Genomic DNA, 26,780 nt, shown 5'->3' on the forward strand with positions numbered 1-26,780 from the left:
ATACTGGGCCTCAGGGCCTTTCTCATAAGCTCCTTACTGCCTAGCGCTGAGCCAAAAATGTCAGCAGAGGGGACAGGATGGGGTTGGGTCCAAGGCCAGGCATCACCGGCCTGAGGCTCCTGCTGCAGCCTGCAGGCCTCTACCTCACTAGCACCTGCTTTTGGCCAGTCTCAGTCCTCCTACCCACCCTCGGGGCCTGGAGGCCTGGGCCAGCTGCAGCACCCAATGCAAGGCACAGAAGGACATGGTCGTGGTCCTGATCTGTCAGCTGCATCTTGTGAGTCTGAATTTGCTCCCCGGCCATTGACAGAGTGGTTGTCAATGGTGAGATAACATTCCCATGATTACGCTATAAGTAAAGGGAGATTATCCAAGTGGGTCTAATGTAATCACAGGAACCCTTTAAAAGAGCAGAGAGTGCTCTCTGGCTGGTGGCAGAAGGGAAAGCCAGAGTGATTCAAAGCATGAGAAGGACTGGAGGTGCCATTAATGGTTTGAAGATGGAGGGGAGCCATGAGAGAAGGAAAGTGAGGAACCTTAAGGAGCTGAGAGAGGGCCCCAGCAGGCAGCACCTCAGTTCCACAGCCACAAGGAGCTCAATTCTGCAAACAACCTGAAGGAACCGGGAAGTGGAATCTTCTCTCCCGAGAAGAGCACAGATGGCTGACACCTTGATTTTGGCTGTAAGCAGGGACTCTGGCCAATTCTGTCCAGACTTCTGACCTAAAGGACTATATGCTCTAAATGGGTGTTGTTTTAAACTGCTACATTTGTGGTAATTTGTTGCACAGTGACAGAAAACTAATACAGCATGTACAACATAAGCTTCATGAGGCCAGGGGTCTCGTCTGTCTTAGTCATCACTGTATCTCCAGCTCTGAGGACAGCCTGGCAGATGTCAGGCACTCAAAACATGTTGATGGCTTGGCTCCATAAGTGATGGACTGATGGACAGCAAGTATTAGTTGGAAAACCAAATGACAAAGCAAGGGTCCTTCCATCCTGGGTAGCCGACCACTTCCTGGGTTAGGACAGTTCACTCCAGTATGTAATTGCATTAACCTTTTGGCAGTGTCATCGTTTCTCCAGCTTTAATGCTCATAATTGGTGGAAGTCAGTTCCTTAGTGGTACGTCTGTTGTAATAGAGAGCAAGAGCTTCAAATCTTTGTTTCGCTTCACTTTTCTACTCCTTAGTTTGGTTACTTTGGACACATTGTGCAAGGCTTCTGAGTCTCAGTTTTTCCATCTGCAAATTGCAGATTATGGGGGACTATAAGATGGATGCCCTAGAGGGCAGGAACTTCAGGGACATGGTGGGGGCACCAAATAAAGACAAGGCCTGAAGCTGGCCTCTCTTAGCAGGGGCAGCTGAGGCCAGGGAGGGACAGGAAGCTCCTGGTGCTCTGAGGGCAGGGCCTGAGTCTTGTCTGCCTCTGGAGTCATGCCTGGCACTCAGCAGAGGCTCCAAGCATGTTTGCTGACCAACCCGAGTGACCCTGGCAGCCCCGCAGCACAGCTGACTGGATCTGCTCTTGGCGTCCGGGTAAAGAGCCAGTCTAGTTCCCAAGAGTTTTGGTTACTGGCCTGGCTTCCAAATTGGGTGTGTTCCACGTAGGAACTGGGGCTCCAGTGGCCTAGGAGAGCAGCTGCCCCTTCTGTCCCTCACTAAGAGGTGAGCTTTAGATCTTCACACTTCGGTAAGCAGAAGTCGCAATAGGTCAGGAAGCTCATGGGAACAGAGTGGTACCTGACAGAACGGGCTCAGGGTCAAACAGACCGAAGTTCAAGGCCCAGCTCTCCCACTAGAATGAGTTCCTTAACACATCTGTGCTTCTTTTCCTCATCTGTAAAACGAGAATAAAAAAGTAGCTACCAATAGGCTTGCAAGGATTTAATGAAATAATCTGTGCAGTCTGGTGACTTTAAAAATATTTGACAGCAGAAGTCAAGAGTACTAACCAATCAGAACAGACGCTAGTAGTAAACAACCAGTACTGCTCTTTGGGCTATGTATCAGCCCTGATATGCTTACCACAAGCTTGATTTTAGTATTATCAATAGTATAGACGCTGCTATCATTCATATTACAGAAGGGCGGAGGGGGCCCAAATCAGGAGATAGGTTAACCCTCTGGGAACAACAACAAAAAGAACCTCCCAGAATGGGTGAGAGGTTGGGCCATCTGCTGAGAGCAGACATTTTCAGAGACCATGTCTGCAGATACTAGCTTGGGAGATGTGGACCCAAGTGTCATCAGGGAACCAGGCTATGACTGTAATGGAGGAGCCAGAGCTGCATGGAGCATACAGACCTTCAACACATGAAGAAAGACTGAGTCCAGCAGGGAGGGCCCAAGGACTAAGGACTGGGCACCCGACAGTTGCATATTCTGGAAGACAAGAGGCACCTCTGGAGCACCTGTCGTCAGTAGTGGGCCAGGTTGCACCATGGCCTAGATAAACGTGCCTTGGTGACCTCTAGGCCTGCCTAGGCCACCGGGCACCTGGCTGGCATGGGTGGTATTCCCCCCACTGGATAGTAAGTCCTTGTGATGGATATTACTGGGAATTCTATCATGACACCTCAGTCCTATGTAATAGTTGGCTCTGGCTGTGCTGACACAAGTTTTTTGGCCAGCAGAGCAGAGGACAGACCTTGGGTTGCAGTGTCCCCATTAAGGTGCCACCCCCCCCCCCAATCCTGTGACATCTAGCCAAGAAATGGGAGGGAGGGTCAAAGGTCAGAGGCAGGCTTCTTTCTGAACAAATTTCATGTGACATGATAGATGAGGTTCAAAAACTGACAGTAAACACGTCTCCTAAATAAAATCAATGTTTCAGAGTCCATCTTGAGCAAACAGGAGCACTTTCTCTTAGATCAAATCCCAGTTCTCCAAGAACAACTGAAACAATACAAAAGAGGAAGATGAGTCGAATGGATGTGTTTTCAATCAAAATGAAACAAGGAAAATAACAAAACAAGGATGCGGGCTTTGCAGTGGTCAGGATTCCTCCTCTCTCTTCTTACTCAAAAAGCACTTTACTCCCCTGTCAGAGCACTTATCTCAGTCGGAGGGGCCAGATTGTGACTGCCTCCCAACCAGAGCATGAGAGCAAGGCTTTTATCTGGCCAGCCGCACGCAGGCGAGCCCGACAACGTCTGCTGAATTAATGGATGACTGATGATAACAGCAAACATTTATTCTGTGCTTACTAAGTGCCAGGTGCTGGGCTGGGCACTCAATGAAGATTCCCTCATTCAGTTCCTTCTGTGACAGTCTGTCGGGGAGGAGTCACTAGCCCCATTTGACAGACGAGAAACTGAGGTTCAGAGAGGTCCAGTCATCTGCCTGAGATCACACAATATAAGAGCAAAGATTTGGGTTCAGGAATGTTGGATGTCAAAGCTGAGGTGGGTAAAGGATTTATAGAGAAGGGGTTGCTTTGCTCAGTGTTACCCAGACTGAGTGGCGCTCTGCTGGGAGGCATGGTTCGTGAGTTTAATTCCATTTCAACCAGTTCCTAGGGCCACTCATTGTTTTGTCTTGTTTTGATTTGCCTATGCCAAAAAATGCTTTACTGAGGAGTGCTCAAAAGGAGTAGGCTATCACATGAAATTTGGAATTGTATTTATTCCCACTGTTTTTTTTTTTTTTTTTTTTTTTTAGAAAGATTAGCCCTGAGCTAACTACTGCCAATCCTCCTCTTTTTGCTGAGGAAGACTGGCCCTGACCTAACATCCATGCCCATCTTCCTCTACTTTATACATGGGACGCCTACCACAGTATGGCTTTTGCCAAGCAGTGCTGTGTCCATACCCGGGATCCGAACTGGCAAACCCTGGGCCGCCGAGAAGCAGAATGTGCACACTTAACCGCTGCACCACCAGGCCGGCCCAATGGTTTTTTTTTAAACAGCTTTATTGAGATATACTACACATACATACAGTTCACTCATTCAAAGTATACAATTCAATGATTTTAGTATATTCACAGACATGTGCAACCTTCACCACAGTTTTAGAACACTTTCCTAACCACAGAGAGAACTCAGGATCCCCAGCTACCATCCTCCTATCCTTGAATTTCCCTCAGCCGTATGCAACCATTAATATATTTTTTATTAATATACTATTTTATTCATGTTAATTAATTAATTATTTTATTAATATATTATATTATTTTATTAATATACTATTAATATACAGATTTGCCTATTGTGGACATTTCATATAGATGGAATCATGCAATTTGTGGTCTTTCATGACTGGCTTCCTTCATTTACCATAATGTTTTCAAGGCTCACCCATGTTCTAGCGTGGATCAGTACTTCATTCTTTTTATGGCTGGATAAAATTCATGGTATGGGTATGCCACATTCTGTTTATCCATTTATCCCTTTGGGTTGTTTCCACCTTTTGGCTAACGTGAAGAGCGCTGCTATGAACATTAATGTACAAGATTTTGTGTAGGCATATGTTTTCAATTCTCTTGAGTATATACTTAGGAGGGAAATTGCTGGGGCATATAACTCTCTGTTTCACTTTTGGTGGAACCGCTTAACTGTTTTACATTCCCACCAGCAGTGCATGCGGGTTCTGATTTCACCACATCCTCACCCACACTTGTTATTGTCTGTCTTTTTTATTTTAGCCATCCTAGTGGGTGTGAAGTAGTAGTTGTGGTTTTGAATTGCATTCCCCTAATGACTAATGATATCGAGCATCTTTTCATGTGCTTAATGGCCGTTTGTTTATCTTCTTTGGGGAAATGCCTGTTCAAATATTTTGCCCACTTTTAAATTGAGTTATCAGTCTTTTTTACTGTTGTGTTGTAAGAGTTCTTTATATATTCTTTTTTAAAGATTTTTAATTTTAATTTTTTTATTTTTCCTTCTTCTCCCCAAAAGCCCCCCAGTATACAGTTGTGTGTTTTAGTTGTGGATCATTCTAGCTGTGGCGTGTGGGACGCCGCCTCAGCACTGATTGATGAGCGGTGCCCTGTCTGCGCCCAGGATCCGAACTGGCGAAACCCTGGGCTGTCGAAGCAGAGTGTGTGAACTCAACCACTTGGCCACGGGGCCGGCCCCCTATATATTCTTGATACAAGTCCCTTAAATATATGATTTGAAAATATTTTTTCCCATTCTGTGGGTCATCTTTTCACTTTCTTCATAGTGTCCTTTGAGGCACAAAACTATTTTATTTCCATAAAGTACAATTTATCTATTTTTCTTTTGTTGCTTGTGCTTTTGGTGTCACATCTAAAAAAACCACTGCCTGGGCTGGCCCGGTGGCGCAGTGGTTAAGTTCGCACGTTCCGCTTTGGCAGCCAGGGGTTCGCCGGTTTGGATCCTGGGTGCGGACATGGCACCGCTTAGCAAGCTATGCTGTGGTAGGCGTCCCACATATAAAGTAGAGGAAGATGGGCATGGTGTTAGGTCAGGGCCAGTCTTCCTCAGCAAAAAGAGGAGGATTGACAGCAGATATTAGCTCAGGGCTAATCTTCCTCAAAAAAAAAAACAACATGCAGTTCTAGGAGGGATTTGAAAGTATGTTGAAGTCTCTAGATAAGACCAAAAAAAGACAAAAAAAAAAACCCCCAAAACACTGCCTAAGCCAAGCTCATAAAGATTTACCCTTATGTTTATTTCTAGGAGTTTTCAGAGCTGCCTTTTGACTGCAGTTCTCCACTCTTTGGGCAAACCCCTGAGCAGACCCCAAGCTACGTCCCTGGCCACAACTCTTCACAAAGTCCCCAGCCTAATCTCAAATGGCTGCTTACATTTCAGCATTTCTGCTCCAAGGTTTCATGTAGGATGGACAGCTGTGGACAGGCATCCAGGCAGGGGTTGAGACCAGCTTGAAGGTTTAGGACACAGGCTAATGAGAGAGGAGGTGATGAGTCTCAGACTCTGGGCACCAGACCATGCCTCTGGGACCAAGGCTCCAGGCTGAGGAAGTGCCTGTCAGGGCCCACAGCCCAACCTCCCTTGGCAGCTATGGCAGGTCCTTGGAGGAGAGGCTGGGTCCACTGCTGTCCATTGCCCTCTTCTTCGGGTCTCCATTTCCAGGAACTGTGGCAGCAGGTCCATCCTAGGAAAGGAGCCTGTAGAAAGTGACTCTCTGGTCACCACCAAACGTGGCTTTCCTATCCCTATTTACACTGAGTGCCAGGCCACCCTCTTAGAGACCCTCGATCAGGGGCTGGTGACCTCGCACAGCTGGAGGACTCTAGGATCTAGGGGATCCCTTTGGGAAACCCAGGTCTGCTGGTTGCCAGCTCCATCGGTGGGTGGCTGGGTGGGTGGGTGTGTGCACGCACAGAGAGGGAAACCAGGCCCAGGGAAGGGCAGCTCAGACCTCTCAGTCAGGCCAATACCACTGAGGGCCATACCCACTGGAGTGGGCGCCCAGCGGTCTGTCCCGAAGCCCGCCGCCCGCCGGGGGTGGGAGCCCCGCGCGCCCAGCAGGTGGACGGGACCGAGCTGCACGCGAGGCAAGGGCGGGGGAGGCGCGGCCGGGGCTGGGGGCGGTGCGAGCAAGAATGCGCCCCGCCCGCGCGCCGCCCCGCCCCGAGCATCCCGCGCCGCCTGGGCTGCGCCGGGTCGAGCGGCAGAGCCCGGGAGCAGCAAGGCAAGAGTTATGGCCGCTTCGAGACAGCCCCAGGCCGGGGAGCTGCTGGCCGAGGCCCGGAGAGCCTTCCGGGAGGAGTTCGGGGCCGAGCCCGAGCTGGCCGTGTCGGCGCCGGGCCGCGTGAACCTCATCGGGGAGCACACGGACTACAACCAGGGCCTGGTGCTGCCCATGGTGAGGGGCTGGGCGGGGAGCCCCAACCCTCTGCTGCGGCCTCGGCCGCCCCGCCGGAAGGGTGGGCCTCAGGGGCGCGGGGAGGCGCCTTCTCCCCGCGTGGACTGCTGGGCCGGCCGCACCGACCTTTAGCCACCTCCGAGTTTGGGGGAGCACGTGGGAGAGACCCCGGGACCGGGCATTTCCCATGTTGGAAGGGAGGAGGCCCGGAATCCGCGAGGAAGTAGGCTGGGAGGGGGTGTGCCTTCGCCTCTTCGCTCCAGCCCGCCCTCTGGACTGCTGATCCTTGTCATCACCCTGGGAGCCACCTCAAAATGTGGGGCCCCCTTGTAACATGCAAAAGGGGGCGCTTCAGGCTCTGGCCCCCATGGGGACCCAACGCAGACGGGAGGAACTACACTTAAGCCTTCAGGCCTAGCCCGTTCAATTTACGGTGGAGGAAACTGAGGCCCAGAGAGGGCTAGTGATCTGCTGGAGATCACACAGCTGGTTCTTGGTGGGCCTGCCACTAGAGTCAGGCCACTCAGCTTTCAGCCGGGGGCTCTTTCTACCCCACGGTGCTGCTTGGCACGTGAGTACAGCACACCTGAGGCCACTCCAAAATGGAGAGGCCTCTGATTCTGTTTTCCTTTTGAGCTCTCTCTCTCCTTTGCCCCACAGCTGGGAGCCTATACTGAGGGCAGAGTCCAGGTCGGCATTCCTGTTGCACTGGTTTCACCGCCCCTGAAGACCCAGGGGGCAGGGACCAAGTCCTCAGGGCCCCCTCAGCACTCAGGCCCTTCCCTGAGACACACCCCGTTCCCTTCATGTTGAGCCTAGAGGCCACCTCTCTGTCTGTCCAAGGCCCCTCGTCGCTCAGAACCTTAGTGTGGGAGGGGCCGCATCCATCCCTCGGCTGGAGGAAGCTTTGCGTACTCCCGTCTCTCCTGCCAGGCCCTGGAGCTTCTGACCGTGCTGGTGGGCAGTCCCCGGGCAGATGGGCTTGTCTCCCTCCTCACCACTTCTGAGGATGCTGATGAGCCCCGGCGACTGCAGTTTCCACTGCCCACAGCCCAGCGTTCGCTGGAGCCCGGGACCCCTCGCTGGGCCAACTATGTCAAGGGAGTGATTCAGCACTACCCAGGTATGGGGCCCAGGCCTGGGTCACGTTCATGCTGGTACCAGGAGTGCCACCTCTCAGCCGCAGAGCTCATTAGCTCATCTAGTCCACTGTGGGGTAGGCTTGCAGGGTAGAGCATCCCCACTGTACAGATGAGGAAACTGATGCCTCAAGAGGTTCCAGAACTTGCCCTGGCTTGTCTGTTTCATGATTGGAGGAGCCAGGATTGAAACCCTGCCTTTGGCCTCCAGACCCCTAAACCAGGAGGAGAACTAGGAAGACTGTGTCCCAGGAACCCCAGGGTAGAGGATGGAGGGTGGCGGGGCCCTTGGCCCAGCAAACCGGTGGCCTCTAACAATTGAGACACATCCCTGGAAGCAGCTCCCAGGCAGTTGCCTCCCTTCAGCCAAAATACATGCCCTTGCTGTGCCCATCCTCCCAGGTGGCCCATCTTACCATCACCCATTCTTTCTCCTGCAGCTGCCCCCCTCCCTGGCTTCAGTGCAGTGGTGGTCAGCTCAGTGCCCCTGGGGGGTGGGCTCTCCAGCTCGGCATCCCTGGAGGTAGCCACGTACACCTTCCTGCAGCAGCTCTGCCCAGGTATCTCCCAGACCCCAGCCCCGAACCCAGCCCTCCTTCCCTGAAGTCTCCTTGTGGTCAGAGCTTTTTCCCCTACTGTGGCTTCAGGAGGGAGGTGGGGAATCTCCCTGGAGGGTCACTGGAGCTACTGATGCTCCCAATTGCCCACCCCTTGTGCCCTGTCCTGGGCCCCAGCCTTCCCACCTCACCCTGTGCCGCAGACTCGGGGGCAGTAGCTGCCCGGGCCCAGGTGTGTCAGCGGGCCGAGCACAGCTTCGCAGGGGTGCCCTGTGGCATCATGGACCAGCTCATCGCACTGCTGGGGCAGAAAGGCCACGCGCTGCTCATTGACTGCAGGTCAGGGGCTCCCCTTGTACCCTTGTATCATAATCAGGAGCTTCTGGGTGGAGCATGCCCACTGCCTGGCCTGGCAAGCAGACACTTGGCCTTGTCATCTCCTCACTCCAACTCCACCCCAGGTCCCTGGAGACAAGCCTGGTGCCGCTGTCGGACCCCAAGTTGGCCGTGCTCATCACCAACTCCAACGTCCGCCACTCACTAGGCTCCAGCGAGTACCCCCTGCGGCGGCGCCAGTGTGAGGAAGTGGCCCGGGCTCTGGGCAAGGAGAGCCTTCGGGAGGTGCAGCTGGAGGAGCTGGAGGGTGAGAGCTGGCTGGGTACTGAGAGCTCTCTGGGCACCCTGCGGGGGCTGCCGGGCCCTCAGTATGGCCTTGACCCCACTGAACACCCTCATCGCCAGGCCTCTGCCCATTCCCCCTGACCCTGCTGACCTAGGGCTCCAACCTCAGCAGGGCTGCTCGAAATCTCAATATTGTTCTTTCTAATATGAGAATTACGTTTCCACTGTGGAAAATGTAGAAAAGTACAAAGAAAAACATATTAAGCTATGAGGCCAGTACCCAGAGATAGTCACCATTGGCATTTTAACATATTTCCTTCTAGTGTTTTTCTACATCTGTATTTTCAAAGTTGAGTATATGTAATATTGTCGTTTGCCCTTTTTTTACTTAACCTTATCTCAGAACCCTTTCCTATACCGTCAAAGGCCCATCATCAACATGGCTTTTTAAAACTCTATAATATGTATCTCAGCATACGGGTGCAGCATAACTTACCTAACCATTTTCTGGGTGTCACACCTAAACATGTGATGAGCATTTTTATACGTACGTCTTTGTCTGCATTCTCTTGTTATTTTCTTAGGATTAGATTCTTAGGAGTAAGATTACAGAATCAAGAGATACACACATTTTTAAGGTTCCTGGTACACATGCCCAGGAAGGTAGTCTGTTTCACAGTTTGAAGGTCATATAAATATTAAATCCTTTAATTCTCTCACAACTCTCTAGAGCAGACACTGTTATTAGTCTCATTTTTTTGGTGGGGAATCTCTGGTAAGCGGCAGTGCTGAGACTCGAACCCAGGCGGATTAGCCCCACAGCCCACGTGCTGAACCATGGGCCCCTGCCGCTGGCACTGGGAGTTGCGCCCTCCCTGGCAGTATGAGTATGCCCGTTTCAGGGACACTGGCCAACCCCAAGGGGCCATCCTGTCCTCCTCCTTGGTGAACTGTCACTTTCAGACCTGCCCTGCCTGCTCTATGCAGGTGGCCTTGGCTGAGGTTTTCATACTTGAACACTTTGGCTGTCGCGCTTCTCCACTGCAGCCCTTCCGTGCCACTCCTGGGGGGCTCCCTCTACCTCAGGAACAGTGCTCCCCTCGGCTTTCTCCAGAGTCCTGTTCTGGCAGCCCACCCACTCTCTCACCCCTTGGCCCTTCCTGTCCTCTGCATGGCTCCTCCCCTTCTGCTTTGAAACACCCAGTTTTCTTCCCTCCTAAAATAGATTCTCCTTCCCCTGCCCCAGTCCTCTTGGAAAAGTACCTAATGTTCATCACCCCCATTTTCTCATCTTCACTCACTTTTTTATTTTTTATTTATTTTTTTGAGGAATATTAGCCCTGAGCTAACATCTGCTGCCAATCCTCCTCTTTTTGTTGAGAAGACTGGCCCTGAGCTAACATCCATGCCCATCTTCCTCTACTTTATACGTGGGACACCTACCATAACATGGCTTTTGCCAGGCAGTGCCATGTCTGCACCCAGGATCCAAACCTGTGAAGCCGGGCCGCCAAGAAGCGGAACATGCGAACTTAACCGCTGCGCCACCAGGGTGGCCCTCCACTCACATTTTTGTGTGTGTGTGTGTGAGGGAGATTGGCCCTGAGCTAACATCTGTGCCAGTCTTCCTCTATTTTATGTAGAATGTCACCACAGCATGGCCTGACGAGTGGTGCTAAGTCCGTGCCTGGGATCAGAACCTTCGAACCCTGGGCCTCGGGAGCAGAGCACACGAACTTAACCACCATGCCGCCGGGCCGGTCCCTCCACACGTTTCTTAATCCTCCAAGTCTTCCTGTTCCCCTCCCAGGACACCTGCCGTAACAACTCTCCTAGAGTCCCCACATAAACCTGTGAATCGTCCTCCCCTCCCCCTCAGTCGGCGGATCTGCTTGTTCACAGTCCTGTGTCTCTGCCCCAGCCCGCCCCAGGCTTTGTCCTCAGTGCACACCACCAGCCGCCACCGCTCCACTAAGGACTCAGGTTGGAGCCCCTTGCTCTGCCGCCTGCAGCCCCCCATTTCCACCTGGGGTTCTACAGCCTTCACCTGACCCACGATGGAACTCACTATCCTTCCTCCCCCACAGGCTCCTCCTCTTGACTTCCCCTTGTCTGTTATTTCCTCACCCTTTTCACTCCTGTGTGAAACCTCAGAGTCACCTCTCAGTCCGCACTCTCCCCCTCCCACTCTGGTCTCTGACCTCTGTCCCCTCTTTTTCTTCCTCTCCCAGTCAGGGCCCTCATAGGTCTCTGACTGCATAACAGCTTCCGGCTGGGCTGCTGGTGCCTGCTTCTCCCAGCCTGGGCCCTCTGCCCATGGCAGTCACTTTTGTCTCTTAGAGCTCAGTTCTGTCCCTCCCCTGCTCCAAAACCTCTGTGGCACACAGAATTAAGTAGTGAAGTCCCCTGACTCGGCTTGCTCTCCCTGCTCGGCGTTAGCCAGTGGGGCGGCCTGCTGGTCCCCTGGTGTGCCCTGTGCCCTGCCGCCTGATCTTCACCTGGGCTCTTCCCTTCCAACTCTGGAGCCCCAGCCCTTGGAGTCTCCACTGTTGCTCTGGCATAAACATCAGCAGGATTTCTTCTCTCTCGTGTTCTATCGTGGCCTCTTGAAGGCAGCATTGTGTCCCACTCACCTTGGAAGCACCAAGAGTCTGTGACTTAAACTGCTGTTTACTGAGCACCCACTGCGTGCCAGGCACTCTGCTGGGAGCTCTCCGCGTGTTAGCTCGCTCCATCCTCGCTGCACCCAAATGACACAGGTGCCCTATTTTACAGTCGAAGAGGCTCTGAAAGCTGTTACCAACCCAAGGTTCTACCTACAGCTTCCACAGAAAGAGCTGGAGGCTTCCCTCCCACACCTTAGACTGCCTCCCACCGTCCTGGAGCCTTGGTTCCCCCTCCCCCACGTCTGCAGGGGCCCAGAAGCACTGGGTGGCAAGTCTGCTGACCCCCTTTCCTCCTCAGCTGGCAGAGAGCTGGTGAGCAAGGAGGGGTACCGGCGGGCACGGCACGTGGTGGGTGAGATCCGGCGCACGGCCCAGGCAGCGGCTGCCCTGAGCCGTGGAGACTACAGAGCCTTCGGCCGCCTCATGGTGGAGAGTCATCACTCACTCAGGTGAGGCCCCCTGGGTACCTGGCACCTCCCAGGCACAGGCTGTCCCCAGGACTGGGTGGGGCCCATCCCAGGCCCACCTCCTCCTATATCCTCTCTGTAGGGATGACTACGAGGTGAGCTGTCCGGAGCTGGACCAGCTGGTGGAGGCCGCACTATCTGCGCCCGGGGTTTATGGCAGCCGCATGACGGGTGGCGGCTTTGGTGGCTGCACGGTGACCCTGCTAGAGGCCTCCACTGCATCCCAAGCGATGCAGCACATACAGGTGGGCAAGCACCAGAGCCTGGGGTGGGGAGAAATGGGTTCCCGGGGCCCTGCTGTGCTGAGACCCCCTGCATCTCTCCCACAGGAGCAGTATAGCGGTACCGCCACCTTCTACCTCTCCCAGGCGGCCGACGGTGCCAAGGTGCTGCACTTGTGAGGTGCTCCCCTAGGATGGCACATGGTACACAGGGCCTGCCAGGGGCAGGTCACAAAGCTGCTTGCATCTGGGGCCTGCCCTCTGCAGCTGGGTGCTCAATAAACTTGTGCCTCCGATCGTGATGGCTGCGTGCCTCTAGAGGTGGGTGTCAGATCTGCTCCCCTGCTCTGGGCAGGGCCCGGGGGAATGGACAGGGCAAAGCCAAGCGGTAGCAAATCTTTTATTAAGTGTAGAACAAAGTTGGGTCCTTGTCATGCTGGTCCCAGCTCTTTGGTTACAAATGGGCTTGGGCCCGGGGAGTGGGGGGTGCTAGAAGAGCCTTCCGGGACCTCTGCCCCCTTCATGCCTCCAAGGACACCTGCACCTACTCTGTGGCCAGAGGCGCTAGTCCTGTGATCAGCATGCAGGTGGGCTGGGCCAGCAAGGGTCCAAGGATGGAGTAGCTGAGGCAGCACCAGGGAGGGGAGGTAGCGTAGGGGCCCAGGTTCCAGGACACTGCTAGGTTGGGGTGGGGGGCTCAGGTCTGGAAGAATTGTTGGTCCACCTGGGTGCTGAGTGTTCCACTGGTGGTCAGCGTCCGGCTCACAAACTCCTGGGTCACATGCCGGGTGAGGGAGCCACCTGCTTCCAGATGCTGGGACCCCAGGGTCAAGCCATCTGCAGGGGGAAGAGGCGTTGGAGGACCCTACCTGGGTCCCTACCTCTTTTCCGCTGTTAGCTCTGTGCTCCCCTGGGAGAGCCAGGAGCCCCCACCTGGCAACTTACCCAGCAGGAAGGGTTCGATGGTGCTGGTGTGGGTGGTAGTGATACTGCTGTACTCGCCTGGCAGTGGGTGTTGGAAAAGCCCGGAGTGGCTGCCCAGCTGTGGGAAGGGGCCTGGAGTGGGCAGATGGGCTAGTCAGGGGATGGGGCCAGGAGAAGGTGTGGTCAGAGAAGGGGTGGAGTGAGAAGGGACCAGGTGCCCTACCTCCGTCCTGGGACTCGATGGTGATGATACCCTCACGCTCTGGCCCGAAGCCTTGAGTGGTCTTGGCTTGCACCTTGAACTTGTAGGGCACGTTCTCACTGAGGCCTGGCACGGTCAGCCGGCTCTCAGGGCTGTCGCCATCCACCAGGAACGTGGTAGCTGGCTCTGGGCAGGGAATATGCCTTTACTTTAGCCTCTGTGGCTCCCTCTCTACTCCTCCCCTGGCCACCCCTGACCCTGGGGTGGGCAGCACCTCCTCCGTGGGCCATCTCACAGGTCACCAGGTAACCGAGGATGTCCCCGTCGGGCCTCCGTGGCCGCTCCCAGCTCAGCTGCAGTGAGTCTGGGCTCAGGGCAGTGAACACCAGTGGGCCTGGGGCACTGGGTGTGCTCAAAGTGAAGGTGGAGCCTGGGGGCAGCAGAGGACGAGTGTCGGTGTGTGTGGTGGGGGACATGGTGGGGGCAGCCATGGGGGTGGGGGAAGCAACTCACCTGGCAGGGGGCAGAGTGGGCTCTGGGGGTGCACCTGTGACTCAATGGTGATGACACCTTCACGCTCTGGGCCCCAGCCTTCCTGGCTCTGGGCTCGCACGCGGAACACGTACGAATGGTTGGGCAGAAGGTCTTCCACCACCACGGAGGTCTGGCTGGGGTTGGGGATGTTGAGACGATGCAGCTCGCCTGGGTCGGGGTGGGGGCAGACAGTGGAGCAGCATTATTCCCACTCTTGGCCTGATCCTGCCCCTCCCCTAGGCTGCCGCCAAAACCTGGTCATCACTCACCCAGCATTAGCTGTGGTTTGCGTACACGTGGGGTCAGCCTGCTATGGTATGGTTAGTGGTGCAGGTTATACACTATGCAAGGGATGAGTGGAGCCTGAAATGGCTGTTTGGGGGCCAGGTCATGCTGCTGCGAGTGTGTCTGCCCAGAGAAGTGCCACTTCCCGATGCCCACAAAGGCATCTCATGGGCCAGCAGAGGCCCCAGGTGCTCCGTAGGCCAGTGAGGCCTTGTTAGGCAAAACCTAGCAGAGGGAACGACCTGGAGAAAGGCCCAGGTTGATGGATGGGAACTCAGAAGAGAGGAGGCAGTGAAGGGCAGTGAGGAACAAGGAAGTGAGAGCCCCGCTCAGAAAAACTGGTAGGGGCATTAGTGGTCAAGGGACTTGGGTGGATTCTTGACACAGCTGGGTACCCCTGTTTGTCTCACTGTGGGAACAGGCCTTGCAAGGCTGCACCCCTGAGCCCAACAGCAGCCGTGCCTCACCGCCATTCAGCAGCTGGTACTCCACGCTGTAGCCCTGCAGCGCCTGGTCACACTGCGGCTCCTGCCAGCTCACTTTCAGAGACGTGGGTCCCAGGGCTGAGAACACCAGGCGGGTGGGTGTGTTGGGCACGCCCGCAGCCAAGCGGGAGCCTGGAGACAGGAAGCCACAGTTAGCCTGTGTCGGGTCCCTGGGTAAGAGTCCTAGTTCTACCCCCTGACGTCCCTCAGCTGTCACGTCTACACTGACCACTGGCCAGGCAGCTCGCTCACCCTGCAACACCCTGTCCAGGCCACCCAGTACCTCCTCAGAGTGGGTGTCAGCCCTGCCTGTGCCAAGAGAGGGCGAGCACCATGAGTCCGCCAGCCCCCACCCCTCCTCAGCTGGCCTGGCCCCTCTCCTGCCCCAGCCCCAGCCCGACACCCCTAGAAGGGCAGAGGCTGTGTTAGGCACCAGCACTGATGTGGATGGAATGGAGGGTGAGGCCGTGGGCATGGGCAGTGGCTGCAATGGGTGGGTGGATGATGGATGGAGCATGACAGCTGTGGATGGCCACTCCTGTACTACCTGGGCCCCAAGAGGGCGCTGCTGGCTGCCCAGCCAGGATTATAGAGTCTCGTGAGTCCCTGGAATGGGGGAACCCCTTCATCTGAGCCCGACTCCGGGACCCCAGGGCCCAGGACAGCGGAAGCCTGCTCCTCCCGTGTTCCCAGATGGGAGGGAGGCCTAGGGCAGGACAAAACAAGAGTGAGGGGGCAGGAAGTGTGTGTGTGTTGGAGGATGGGCAGTGGGGGGCAGCAGGCCAGCAGCCCAAGCCTCCAGGAGCTGGAAGAGAGGAGGGGTTAACTGGAGAGGCCGGGCACTCACTGTGGGAGGAGAGGGAGGTGAGAGTGGAGTAGTCCCTGGGCAGGGTGGCCGTGTGTGAGTGTTCCGTGCGGGTCAGCGAGTGGTAGTCCCGAGTAAGGGTGGAGGACGTGCTCAGCACACGGTGGGGCAGGTGTGGGCTCAGGTGGGTGCCGTAGGCGGCGTTGGCCACGGTCATCCTGTGCAGGGAGTTGGCGCTGCCCGGGTAGGCAAAGTCCATCCGCCCGTTCACCAGGTGCTCTGCAGGGGAGAACAGGGTCACTTGGCCAGGCCTGCACCAGACCTGGAGCCCCACGGGGCAGGCTGCGGCCCTGGGAATTCCCGGGATTACCTACCCTCTGGGGGCCTTGGCATAAATACAGCCAGTCTCCCCTGGCCCACCAGGGACAGAGGCTCAGTGTCCTTGGAGGAGTCCAAGGAGCCACAGAGACTTCTGCAGCCCGTGTTGTCTGGCCTGGCCAGATACCACTGTGGACAATCTGAGCACAGCTGACCCCAGCGGGGAGACTTACTGCCCCTGCAGGCAGCCCCACCCTGGGGAGAGCCCAAACGCCTGCCATCCTGTTTCCAGAGGCCTCTGAGAGGTCTGCGTGGACAGCAGGGCCTGCTCCCTGGATACAGCAGACTGCCGAAGTTGGATGCCTTGGGGGCAGTCCAGCTGTGGGGAGTCCAAACGCCTGCCCTGGGGTCCCTGGGCCCTGGGGGTCTGCCTCGGCGCAGTCGCCCGTCCCCCGGCGCACAGGGGGCCTTAGCTGGCAGCCCGGCCGCGGCGGGCTCAGGCGGGGCCCTGAGGCAGCGAACGAGCGCGCCTCGGCGGGTGCGGGGTCGGGGCGCGCCCGGCAGGGCCGGTCACCTCCGGGGGGCCCGGGCGCGGCGCCGCCGCCCTCCCCGCCCGCGCCCGCAGCGCCCCCGTCGGCGCTGTCGTCCGGGGGCCCGCGGGCCGGCTCGGCGGCGTCGGAGGAGCGCCCGCTGCTGGCCGACAGGCGCGGGATGAGCTCCGGGGGCAGCCGCCACGTGACGCGCCGCAGGTCCAGCTCCTCCCCCAGCAGGGGCTCGAACTTCCAGCCGCCGCCTTGGGAACAACGAAGGGCGCGTTGGCACCGCCGGCGGGCGCGGGCGGCTGCGGAGGGGCCCGGCGGGGCGGAGGCGGGCGGGCGGCCGCGGCGGGGCCCAGGCCTCGGGCTCTGGGTCCGAGGGTGTGGGGGGGGTGCACCACAAGGACGGGCAGCCCGGCGACAGGCCAGACCCTCGCCCGCGCGGCGGAAGAAGAGTACTCCGGGTGCGCGAGTGCAGCCTGGCCGCCGCTGGTGAGGAAAGACCCGGGACCAGCCAGGAGACCAGGGGTTGCCCTGGGTCTCACCAGCTCTGAGGTCTCCCCGCTCTGTGCCTCAGTTTCCCGTCTGTGTAATGGAGAGAGTATTCTCTCCCCTGCCTGCCTCCCACGGACAGTTCCAGAAGCCAGAGTGCTTCACAGGTAGTGTAGCTGGGGCACCTGCTTCAAACCAGCTGCTCTTTATCTCAGACCCTCAAAACCCTCAGGCCCCTTGGGCTTGGTTTCCTTAAGCCCAAGCTCAGCCCCGTGGGGCCAGGTGTGTGCTCCCGGGGATGGGGGCGTTGGGGGGGGGGGGGGGGCGGAGTCTGGCATAGGTAAGGATGGAAGAAAATACAGATGACAAAAGTGCCCTGGAGGATTTTCACTCATGGCATTGTGTGATTCACATCCCATTTTACAGATCAGAAAACTGAGGCAGAGAGAGGGTAAGCAATTCATCTGAATTCCCACAGTGGAGCCAGAGCAAAAACTGAGTAGCCAGGAGTCCCAGCTGAGGGCACTTTGCACCACATTGTGCAGGGAATCAAGGAGGGAGGAGGAGCAGGACCAGTGGTTGGGAGACACTGCCTTGTGGACCCCAACAAGCTGGCTGCTCTGGGACTCCAGGGCCATGCCCGCCTCCCCACACAGCCCTGTCCCCAGGAGGCAGCCTGAGTGTCCTGACCCCATGGCACAGCTTGTGAGCCTTCTAGTTGCAAAGTTGTTTCTACGTGGTCCCATGTGCATGAGCCCATGCACACTTGCATGAGCCTGTGCACACTTGCATGAGCCTGTGTGCATTTGCCCCCTAGCACACGTCTGTCTGTCTGCCTTCATACACAGATGTGCACACGATTGCATGTGGGCCACGTCAGTTTTGTCCCCTCTGTACCCAGTGCCAGCATGGTGCCTGCCGAAGTGTAGGCTCCACAGGTGTTTGTCTGGGGCTGAGAGGGGACTTCTCGTCTTGACCTCCATGCCCAGCAGTCACTGGCCCCTTTGCCCTCCCTGGACACCAGTGACAGCCCCACTCCCTACACAGGACCCTCACCTTCCTCTCGGGGATCCCAGGCCCACTCACCAGTGTCGTCGGAGACGCTGGGCCTCTGGCTGCCAGCCGGGGAGCGTAGAACGTCATCACTGTACATGAGGAAGCTTTCATAGTCTTCCCCACTCTGGGCGTCCACAATGGGGATGTCTGGGATGATGGGGACTGCAGGGATGGGAGGTGTGAGCCAGGGCCCCAGCCTTGGCCTCCTGTCCTCCCGTCTGCCCTGTGCCTCCCCACCCACCACTCACTGGACATGGGCCGCTTGGGCTGGGTGGCCAGGTTGATGATGGCCTCCCGCTCGGGCCCCCAGCCTGCCCCGTTGCGTGCCTTCACGGTGTAGCGGTACGGCTGGGACTCCCGCAGGTTCTCAATGAGCAGCGTCCGCTTCTTCGGGCTGTCCACCAGCACCTTCTTCATGGGCCCGATGGGTCCTGGGTATGGAGGGCACTTCAGAGGGGTCACCCTGGTTCCAACCTGGTTCCGGTCCTGCCTCTGTGCAGCAGGACTGTCACATAGCCCTTGAAGGGCACCCAGGGTGTTCAGGGAACAAGGGAGGGAGCGAGCACTGTTGAGCTCCTGCAGCTGCCAGGCCCTGAGAACTGGGGCGTGACTGGTTGAGAGAAGTGTCACCAACTCTCCAAAGGGCTCTTCGCTAAGTTGAGTGGCAGAGCCAGGACTAGACTCAAGTTGGCCCCATTGTTGCCTCTACCAATTGATCAACGGTCCGGTGTCCAAGGTGCCTCCACATGAGGCTCGCTCCAGAGGCGAGGGCACTCTTACCACCTGTGCCTCACTGTCCACGACCAAACCCCAAATGCTCTGCAGAGAAAGCGAGGGTGGAGACCTGCGAACACGCACCATGGCTGCCCTGTGGTCACATGGGCTGGGATAGGAGGAGAGAGGCAGGCTCGGGGAAGCTACACTTCAGGACAGCCTGAGGCTGGTGAGAGCTAAGGGTGTAAGGGTGGAATGGAGCTTATGCAAGAGGGCCGCTGGGTGTCACGAGAGCAGAGAGCAGAGGCTGAGCAGCTCTCTTCCACTCACACCTAGAACGGTGGGCATGCAGCTCTGGGAGAAAGGTGGAAGAGACCTCCCGGCTGCTCTGAGCGAGTTACAGCACGGAGGCCTGGATATGACAAGATGGGGCCCGCCATGTTGGAAGACTTCTGAGAGACCAGAAAATGTCCCACTTTCCAAAGGTCCAAAGGAAGGTTCTGGACAATGATAAGCTTGATGTCCACCCCAGCAAACAACTGTGCTCAAAGGAGTTGGTTGACAGGCCTGTCAGCCTGGGTGAGGTCTCTAACTGCCGAGGTGGGAGCTGCCTGTGGCCCACCCTTTGCATCTCTTTCAGCTTGTGGGAGAAGGGAAGAGGGCCCACACCAACATGCTGAGGCTCCTGGGCCAGGAGGGCAGCCCGGGACATTCCCTGACACAGCCGAGGCCTCAGCAGGCTGAAGCCATGAGCTGAAGCCATCAGGGATGAACTGGGTTCCTGTCACTCTTGGGATTAAAGTTAAGGTCAGAGGAGACTTCCTGACAGAGGTCCGTGGGTGGACTAGGTGGTATAAACTCAGAATGAGCCAAGAACGTGATGCAGCTGCTAAGGTTGTGCCTGATCTGCCTGGACAGTGAAGAGCGACGAGCCTGATGCCCAGAGCCATCTGCTGCCCTCTGCCCTGTTGGGCCACCTGGGCGTGCTGAGCCTGACCCACCTTAGGGTCCACAGGTCATATGGGGGTGGTGAGCTCTCCATCCCTGGGACTGACCAAGCAGAGGTGAGGCTCAAGGAGAAGGCCCCTGCATCAGGAGAGGTGGGCCCAATATCCCTCAGATACTCGCTCATCTCAACAATTGACAGGGGTCGCCTCCCTTCTAGGACTGGGAAGAAATAACAGTTCTGCCAGGTGCTCTGGCCTAGGGCTGCCAGATAAAATTTGCATGAAATGTACTAAAAAAGATGTTTATCTGAAATTGAGGGTGAGCTCTGTTTTTATTTGCTAAATCTGGCGACTGTTCTCTGGCCTTAAGAGAACCGTGTAAAAATGAGCCACTTTGCTTACTTGTATGGGAAGGCACCCCTGGAACTGTGACCCCACCGTGCAGTGCATATATAATCTCAGGCTTCCATCCCCACCCGCCCTGGGAGCTTCTGGGTTTGGCCTTCGAGTGCAACCAGCCCAAACCTGACCACAAACCTAATGATGCCTCAGGCCACCAGGGGCCTCATCCACTGACTAGGAGGATGTGACCTCCCTCCTGCTCTTTGCCCCCTCCCCTTCCCTGGGGGCAGAAGGAGGGGTCCAGATCCTTACGGTTGTCCTCGTTGACCAGGCCATAGCAGACTTCATAGGCTGTGATCTCGCCATTGGTCTCAGCCGGCTCAGCCCAGCTCAGCTGGGTCACCGTGGAGGAGACAACGTTGAAGGCCAGACGCCCTGGCTCGCTGGGTACTGGGGAACGGGATATGCAGGAAGAGAGACGTCAGTGGCAGAGGGAGGGTGGAGTTCCAGGAGGACTTAGGGGAGGGTGGCACGGGGCAGGACTGGGATGCTGGCATCAGAGTGGCTAGGGGACAGACAGACGGATGGACATGCGAGCCCTCACCTTCCTGGTGGGTGCGGCAGGACACCAGGGAGCTGTAGGGGCCCTCGCCCTGCGCTCCGTAGGCGCACACTTTCATCTCGTAGTCGCAATACGGGTACAGATTGGTGAGCTCCACCGAGGGCACCTTGCTGTCGAGCAGGTGGGCTTCCAACTCGGAGTCACCCTGGATCCAGTACTTCACCTGCTCCCAGGGGAGGGGCTGGTCAGTGGGGGGTGGCAAGCACCAGAGCCGCTCATCCCTCTGTTGACCCCTCCCTGCCCTTATTGTCCCCTTTGCAGAGATGAGACACTGATTGATGTTCGGTTGATGACCTGCCAGGTTCACACAGCAGGGCTGGGGCAGCGAGGGCAGTGTCTCCAGGCAGGGGAGGGGCCACATTCCAGGAAGGAGGGCAGACATCTGAAGGCTCCCCTTGCACAGACGCGGGTTCCCCCTGTCTACTTGTGCTTGGACCCAGCGGGGCCAAGCATGCCCTCTCTTCTCCCTCAGGCGCCCTCTGGCCTCGGGCAGCCCACCTCTCTAGTGGCTGCCAGGCCTCTCCATCCACCTCCCTCATCGCCCCTACCTTACCCTGTAACCTGTCGGCTTGCCAGGAGGCGGCAACCAGTTGAAGTGGATCTTCCGCGACCCAGCAGCCTTGGCATTGGGGTTTTGTGGGGCACCCAGGTCACCACGGGGGGGTGGGGGTGAGGACACTGTCTGGCTTATTAAGTTTCGGTCCAGTTCATCTGTAGAGGGTGAAGTTCACAGGGCAGCCAGCTCAGACACCCACTCTTTGAGGGGGCAGGAACCCACCCTCACCACCAGGGGGCACCAGAGACTCAGTCAAACACCCAAGACTCCTCCCACAGCACCCAACTGAAACTCGCCCCCCAACCCAGGGCTGCTACCCTCATTGGTGCCCCAGAGGACATCCTGCCAAGCTTGGTTGGGGGCCCAGGAGGGTCTCTGCAGGAATGAGAAGGAGGAGGGATCTCGTCTTCCTCTCTTTCTCCCTTGGTAGCCAAGGGAATGTCACATTGCTCCTCCACTCTCTTCTCCCATCTTCCCCAAAAGCCTCCTCTGGGGGTGGGCTCCCAGACTCCACCAGACTGGAGGCTAAGGACCAATAAGAACTAACTGTTTCACCCCTTCCGGGAACACCTGCATTTTAGTTGGAACTGAGGCAGACACAAAAGGGTTATGGCCCAATGGTGCGATTCACAGCGTCTCCAGCAGGCGGGGTGGCCACATGACCCCAGCCTCTCTGGTTGAGAGTAGGGTTGCCAGATATCATGCAGGATGCTTAGTTAAACCAGAATTTCAATAAACAACAAATACTTTTTTAGGATAAGTAGATCCCAAATACGGCATGGGACACACCTATACTACAAATGTCTTTGTTGTTTATCTGAAATAAAATTTAAGTGGGCGTCCCATATTTTTACTTCCTAAGACTGACAGCCTTAGTTGAGAGGCCCCCAGCCCTCCTTAACCTGCTTAAGCTGACCCCAGCCTCTGCCCACCTGGGTCCCCAATGATGACAGTTGCTGAGTGGGGCTGGCCCAGTCGAGCCCCAAACTTGGGGTTGCTGAGTTGGATGTGGAAGTGGCGGGTCTGGCGGCCCCGCAAGAGGGAGTCCATCTCCTGTAGCTCCAGAAGCTTCACCTGCAGCTCCTTCCACGTCTCCCCAGGCTGGAACAGCAGCTCGCCCTCCACAGGGATGTAGTCCTGGGAGTGGGAAGGGGTCAGGGTCAGAGCAGGCCTGGGGGACACGTCATGCCCACACGCTCCACCCCAACCTCGGGGACACTGCAGAGACCATCACATCCGGGCTGTCCCACGTGGACACGAAATGGCTCACGTTTATACAACACCTCCTGTGCATCAAGCACTTTACAAATATTAGCTCATTCACTCCTCACAGCAGTGTGAGATTGAGATATTACTGTCCCCATATAGATGGGGAAACTGAGGCACACAGAGGCGAGGAAATGTGCCCAAGTTCACCCAGGTAGCTGTAGTGGAGCCAGGATTTGAACCAGGGCACAGAGAGAGACAGGGATGCATGGCAGATACGGACAGTCCACACAGGCAGGCTCAGCCCTGGGGGAGCTGAGATTTGCAGGCCCCACCCAGGGAGGGAGGAACTGCCCCCCAACACTGTGGCTCTGAAGTTGGGGATCCTGCCAGGCCCAGGCTCCTGGTGGGTGGGGCGCTTCCATCAGCTCCAGCTTTCTTCTTTCAATGCCCCAGAGCTTTCCTGATGTCCCTGGAGGACTGTGTACCTGTGTGGGGTGGATCAACTAACGGGGGTGTGGGGAGGGTCCTTCTCACACAAGACCACTAGGTGGCGCTTCAAACTAACATTTCAATTCCGGGCTCCGGGGAGACAAACTCATGTGCTGGAAAACCCAGAAAGTGAGACAGCAGGTGTAAGAAAAGCAGGAGTCAAGGGGCGGACGCTTCAAAAACGTCAAAGTCACGAAAGACAAAGCTGAGGGATTATTCTAAATTAAAGGAGGCTAAAGCCACATGACAACAAAATGCAAATGCCAGATCTGTGATCGGTTCCTGGATTGAAGGGGGGGAAGCTATAAAGGACATTGTTGGGACATATGAACACGCGGAGATCTGAATATGGACTATTTATTAGGTACTAGTACAATGGGAAGTTTCTCAAGTTTGGGAATTATGTTGTAGTTGTGTAGAATGACCTCGTTCTTAGCAGGGGCCTGCAGAAGGGTTTGGGTCTACAAGAGTCTACGACTTACTTTGAAAAGTTCAGCAAACAAAAATAAACACAGCACAACTCTCTGTCCCTTTGCCCCTACAGTTATAGATGTAGAGATACATATCTATAGAGAGATCCACATCTGCATACTGTGCGTGCATGTTTACCTCTATTTGTACAGAAAGAGGGAAAGACAGCAAAGATGAACCATCAGTGAATCTATGTAAAGGGGAAGTGGTGCTAATTTTATTAGTCTTTCCATTTTCCTGTAGGTTTGAAGTTTTTCAAAATAAAGTTGGGAAATAATAAAAATGTTTAAAAAAGTAATTAAATACTAAAGCATCTTTATGAAAGCATAACAGGATAGCCAGAATCTGTTGTATAACAGGGCATATGAATGAATTACGGAGGTACAGATTCTTCTGTGGAATGTTTATGGGGAGCATTGGAGCAGGAATGAGAACTGTTCCTATGAATCAAAAGAGGTGAAGGGGACTAGGATGTGGCTGGGCTGCCGGGATCCACAGAGCGCATGCTCCCTTGTGTTTGCTGAATGGGCCTGCGGGCCCAGTGAAACTAGACTTTATTAATTTTTGAGTGAATTTTTTTTTTTGAGGAAGATTAGCCCTGAGCTAACTGCTGCCAATCCTCCTCTTTTTGCTGAGGAAGACTGGCCCTGAGCTAACATCTGTGCCTATCTTCCTCTACTTTATACAAGGGATGCCTACCACAGCATAGCTTGCCAAGTGGGGCCATGTCTGCACCTGGGATCCAAACCAGCGAACCCCAGGCCGCCGAAGCAGAACGTGCGCACTTAACCACTGCGCCACTGGGCCGGCCTTGAGTGAATTTTTGATATGGATATTTTTAGTTTTTAAATGTTGGTAATAAATTCAGGAAAACAAGCAAACCTGTAAGCCAAACCAAGCATATCCACCACCTGGATTTGGCTGCTCCCTGAGACCGGGGCCCAGTGATAAGGGGACGCTGGCCCTCACACAGCTCTCCCTGCCCTGAAGGGCAGCTCCTGCGCCTTGGCCCTGGGAGGGCCTGCCAGGTAAACAGTGACAGCCGTTGGGGAGTCTGTCTGGGGACATGGGGCCTGCGATCCCACCTCGAGAAGCCCAAAGTCCCCGGGCTGGGGCAGACGGGGGAGTCCATTGCCCTATGAAGGGTTTGGCTGCCTTGGTGGATCCTGAGTTCTTGGAAGGGAGACACAAATGGTCAGGGAATGTCCCCAGTTTCAGTCCCTGGCAGGCCTCACCCTGACACTTTTGGTGAGCAAGACATCCCTGCTGCAGGGAGCAGGTGGACATGTCCTTGAGAGGCCAGCCAGGGGTACCACCAGCATCCAGGGACTCAGGTAGTTGCAATGTGCTGCCCCCACTGGGCCCTGGGGATGTGCCCTCGACCCCGTGATGGAGCCTTACCCGGTTGCCCTGTGCTGTGTTGTCCTGCGTGCGGTAGGAGACCTGGGACTTGCCATTGTCCAAGATGCGCCGGACGACGGGAATGCGGGCTACTTGTTCCCCACCGCTGACCAAGTACTCGGGCTGCTCAAAGGACACTATCCCGCTGGCTGCAAGGAGCCCAGGCGCCGGTCAGGGGGCCCTGGCCTCAGTCCCTTCCCAAGTCCCACCCTCCCTCCGGCCCAGCCCAGCCCAGACTCCAGGAGTCTGCTTGTCACCCCTCCCCTCACTGCTCCCTGGGAGGGCAGAGGAAAAGGATGGAAAATTCTCCCAGAAAAAGTTGAGGCGGCTGGAACAGTGTCCAACTGACATCTTGGAAGGGTCAGGGCAGAGAAGGGAGGCCAGGCAGGGGCAGAACCAGAGATGAGGCCCTGAGGCTGAGGGCTGGGGCAGGCAGGACTAAGGCCTGGGGAACTGAAGCCAGCAAGGGAGGGGTCAGGGGCCAGAACAGGCCCTCTGGATGCAGGAAGGACCATTATCAACAACTCTGGGTTCCCCAAGGAGCAGGTAGGGAAGGCAACTCGGATGTCAATGGTGCAATGTCTTGCCCACCTCCCCATCTAGATAGGTTTTGGGCAAAATGAACCCCAGTTCCCTTCCTGCTCTGATGTCCTGGCATCCTAGGGAGGCGCATTCAATCCCCAAGTTCAAAGGTCATAGGAAGAGAACAGGGGAGGAATGGGGGACAGCTCCAGGAGGACCCAGCTCCCTGTGATGATTATAACAGAAGCTTCCGCATTGAGTGCTTACTACCAGGCACTGTGCAGAGATGTACAGCCACGTACCCCTCATGAGAGCCTGGTACCCATTTTACAGATGGAGAAACCAAGGCTCACAGAGGTTAAGTGACCTGTCTAGGCCACACAGCCAGGCCCCACTTCCACGTGGATACCAGGAGGAACAAGGGGCCCCAGGGCCCCCTTTTTGCTCCCCTGCTCCCCGCATCCTGACCAACCTTGCTCCTTGATGATGGTGATGTTTACCAGGCGGCGGCCAAGGGTGGCAGTGCCCACGGGCACATCAATGGCCTCCACCAGCAGCTGCTTCTCATCGTCGTCCTCAGGCCGGATGAAGAGGGGCACCCGCACGTCCACCAGCTCCACACCCTCCTGGAACTCCACCATGCCCCGGGCATCTGGGTGGGTGTTGAGGGGCAGTCAGACGTGGGTCAGGGGGTCACACAGGGCTGGGAGGTATGATGGAGTGGCACAGGGAGCCTGCCCACCTACCCTGGTCTGCAGTGAGGGTGTAGTAGCCAGGGGCCACCTTGAGCTCATGGAAGGCCCCCTGCTCCACATGCTTCTCTGTCAGCTTCAGCAGAGTCTGCTTGGCTGAGCGGGGCGCCATCAGCACCGTGTCCACAATGGTATGGTCCTGCCTGCAGGTAGGGAGGTGTCAAGCTGGCCAGGAGGCTGGCACTTGTCCCCACGCACCCCTCCTGCCTATCCTCTCCCCATCAGGGGACAAGATGCGGGGCAGCAAAAAGTGCAGGGTCTTTAGAACCAGGCAGTCCTGGAGGCCCATGCTGGCCCCATCACAGCCTCAGCCAAGCCACTGTGCCTCCCTGAGCCTCAGTGTCCTCATCTGTGAAATGGGGCTACCTGTGCCCACCTCACCGAGAAGGGCTGGTGAGATAAGGAGTAGATGCAGGACAGCAAAGATGCTAAGGGTGTGGGCACTGAAGCCAGACTGCCTGGGCTCAAATCCTAACTCTATTTCTTAATTAGCTGGGTCACCTTGGGCAAGTTACTTAACCTTTCTGATCCTTGGTTTCCTCATGTATAAAATGGGACTAGCAGTGGTGCTATCTCACTGGTTGATGAGAGCGCTGGATAAGATAACCCCGCACATGAAGCCCTTAGAACAAGGCCTGG

At 56.2% G+C, this 26,780-nt stretch overlaps 2 protein-coding genes across 6 annotated transcripts in view; one reads left to right on the plus strand and one right to left on the minus strand.

Annotated features, from left to right (window-relative positions):
- Window positions 1-6,556: 6,556 nt before the first annotated feature.
- On the plus strand, window positions 6,557-12,781 carry GALK1 (galactokinase 1). Its single transcript, XM_001492064.6, has 8 exons — window positions 6,557-6,808; window positions 7,742-7,931; window positions 8,388-8,507; window positions 8,708-8,843; window positions 8,966-9,147; window positions 12,090-12,240; window positions 12,341-12,503; window positions 12,588-12,781. Exons 1-8 carry the CDS (start codon window positions 6,644-6,646, stop codon window positions 12,657-12,659), a joined length of 1,179 nt encoding a protein of 392 aa, XP_001492114.4. The 5' UTR covers window positions 6,557-6,643; the 3' UTR covers window positions 12,660-12,781.
- Window positions 12,782-12,863: 82 nt separating this feature from the next.
- The window catches only part of ITGB4 (integrin subunit beta 4), a 30,478-nt gene continuing 16,561 nt past the window's right edge, over window positions 12,864-26,780 (minus strand). Inside the window, exons 24-41 of one of the 5 annotated variants that reach the window (XM_070226900.1) lie at window positions 26,136-26,284; window positions 25,862-26,041; window positions 24,868-25,016; window positions 22,230-22,434; window positions 21,295-21,452; window positions 20,724-20,904; window positions 20,432-20,569; window positions 18,365-18,547; window positions 18,147-18,278; window positions 16,607-16,825; window positions 15,757-15,993; window positions 15,457-15,615; window positions 14,892-15,041; window positions 14,119-14,307; window positions 13,880-14,035; window positions 13,627-13,791; window positions 13,425-13,535; window positions 12,864-13,316 (exon numbers count right to left, since the gene is read on the minus strand). In XM_070226900.1, the coding sequence (XP_070083001.1) occupies window positions 13,177-13,316; window positions 13,425-13,535; window positions 13,627-13,791; window positions 13,880-14,035; window positions 14,119-14,307; window positions 14,892-15,041; window positions 15,457-15,615; window positions 15,757-15,993; window positions 16,607-16,825; window positions 18,147-18,278; window positions 18,365-18,547; window positions 20,432-20,569; window positions 20,724-20,904; window positions 21,295-21,452; window positions 22,230-22,434; window positions 24,868-25,016; window positions 25,862-26,041; window positions 26,136-26,284 (3,001 nt within the window). In that variant the 3' untranslated portion in view covers window positions 12,864-13,176. Of the gene's footprint in view, window positions 13,317-13,424; window positions 13,536-13,626; window positions 13,792-13,879; window positions 14,036-14,118; window positions 14,308-14,891; window positions 15,042-15,456; window positions 15,616-15,756; window positions 15,994-16,088; window positions 16,826-18,146; window positions 18,279-18,364; window positions 18,548-20,431; window positions 20,570-20,723; window positions 20,905-21,294; window positions 21,453-22,229; window positions 22,435-24,867; window positions 25,017-25,861; window positions 26,042-26,135; window positions 26,285-26,780 lie in introns of all 5 variants that reach the window. The other 4 variants (XR_011423130.1, XM_023652002.2, XM_023652004.2 and 1 more) reach the window with 4 other exon arrangements.

Source organism: Equus caballus, chromosome 11, assembly GCF_041296265.1.
Source record: "Equus caballus isolate H_3958 breed thoroughbred chromosome 11, TB-T2T, whole genome shotgun sequence".
Lineage (NCBI taxonomy): Eukaryota > Metazoa > Chordata > Mammalia > Perissodactyla > Equidae > Equus > Equus caballus.

Excerpts from the sequence above, each read along its gene's own strand:
- GALK1 (XM_001492064.6), top strand. The coding sequence starts at position 6,644 with ATGGCCGCTTCGAGACAGCCCCAGGCCGGGGAGCTGCTGGCCGAGGCC. Across the intron at positions 7,932-8,387 it reads AGTGATTCAGCACTACCCAG|CTGCCCCCCTCCCTGGCTTC; the intron begins GTATGGGGCCCA and ends TTTCTCCTGCAG. Across the intron at positions 8,508-8,707 it reads CCTGCAGCAGCTCTGCCCAG|ACTCGGGGGCAGTAGCTGCC; the intron begins GTATCTCCCAGA and ends CCTGTGCCGCAG.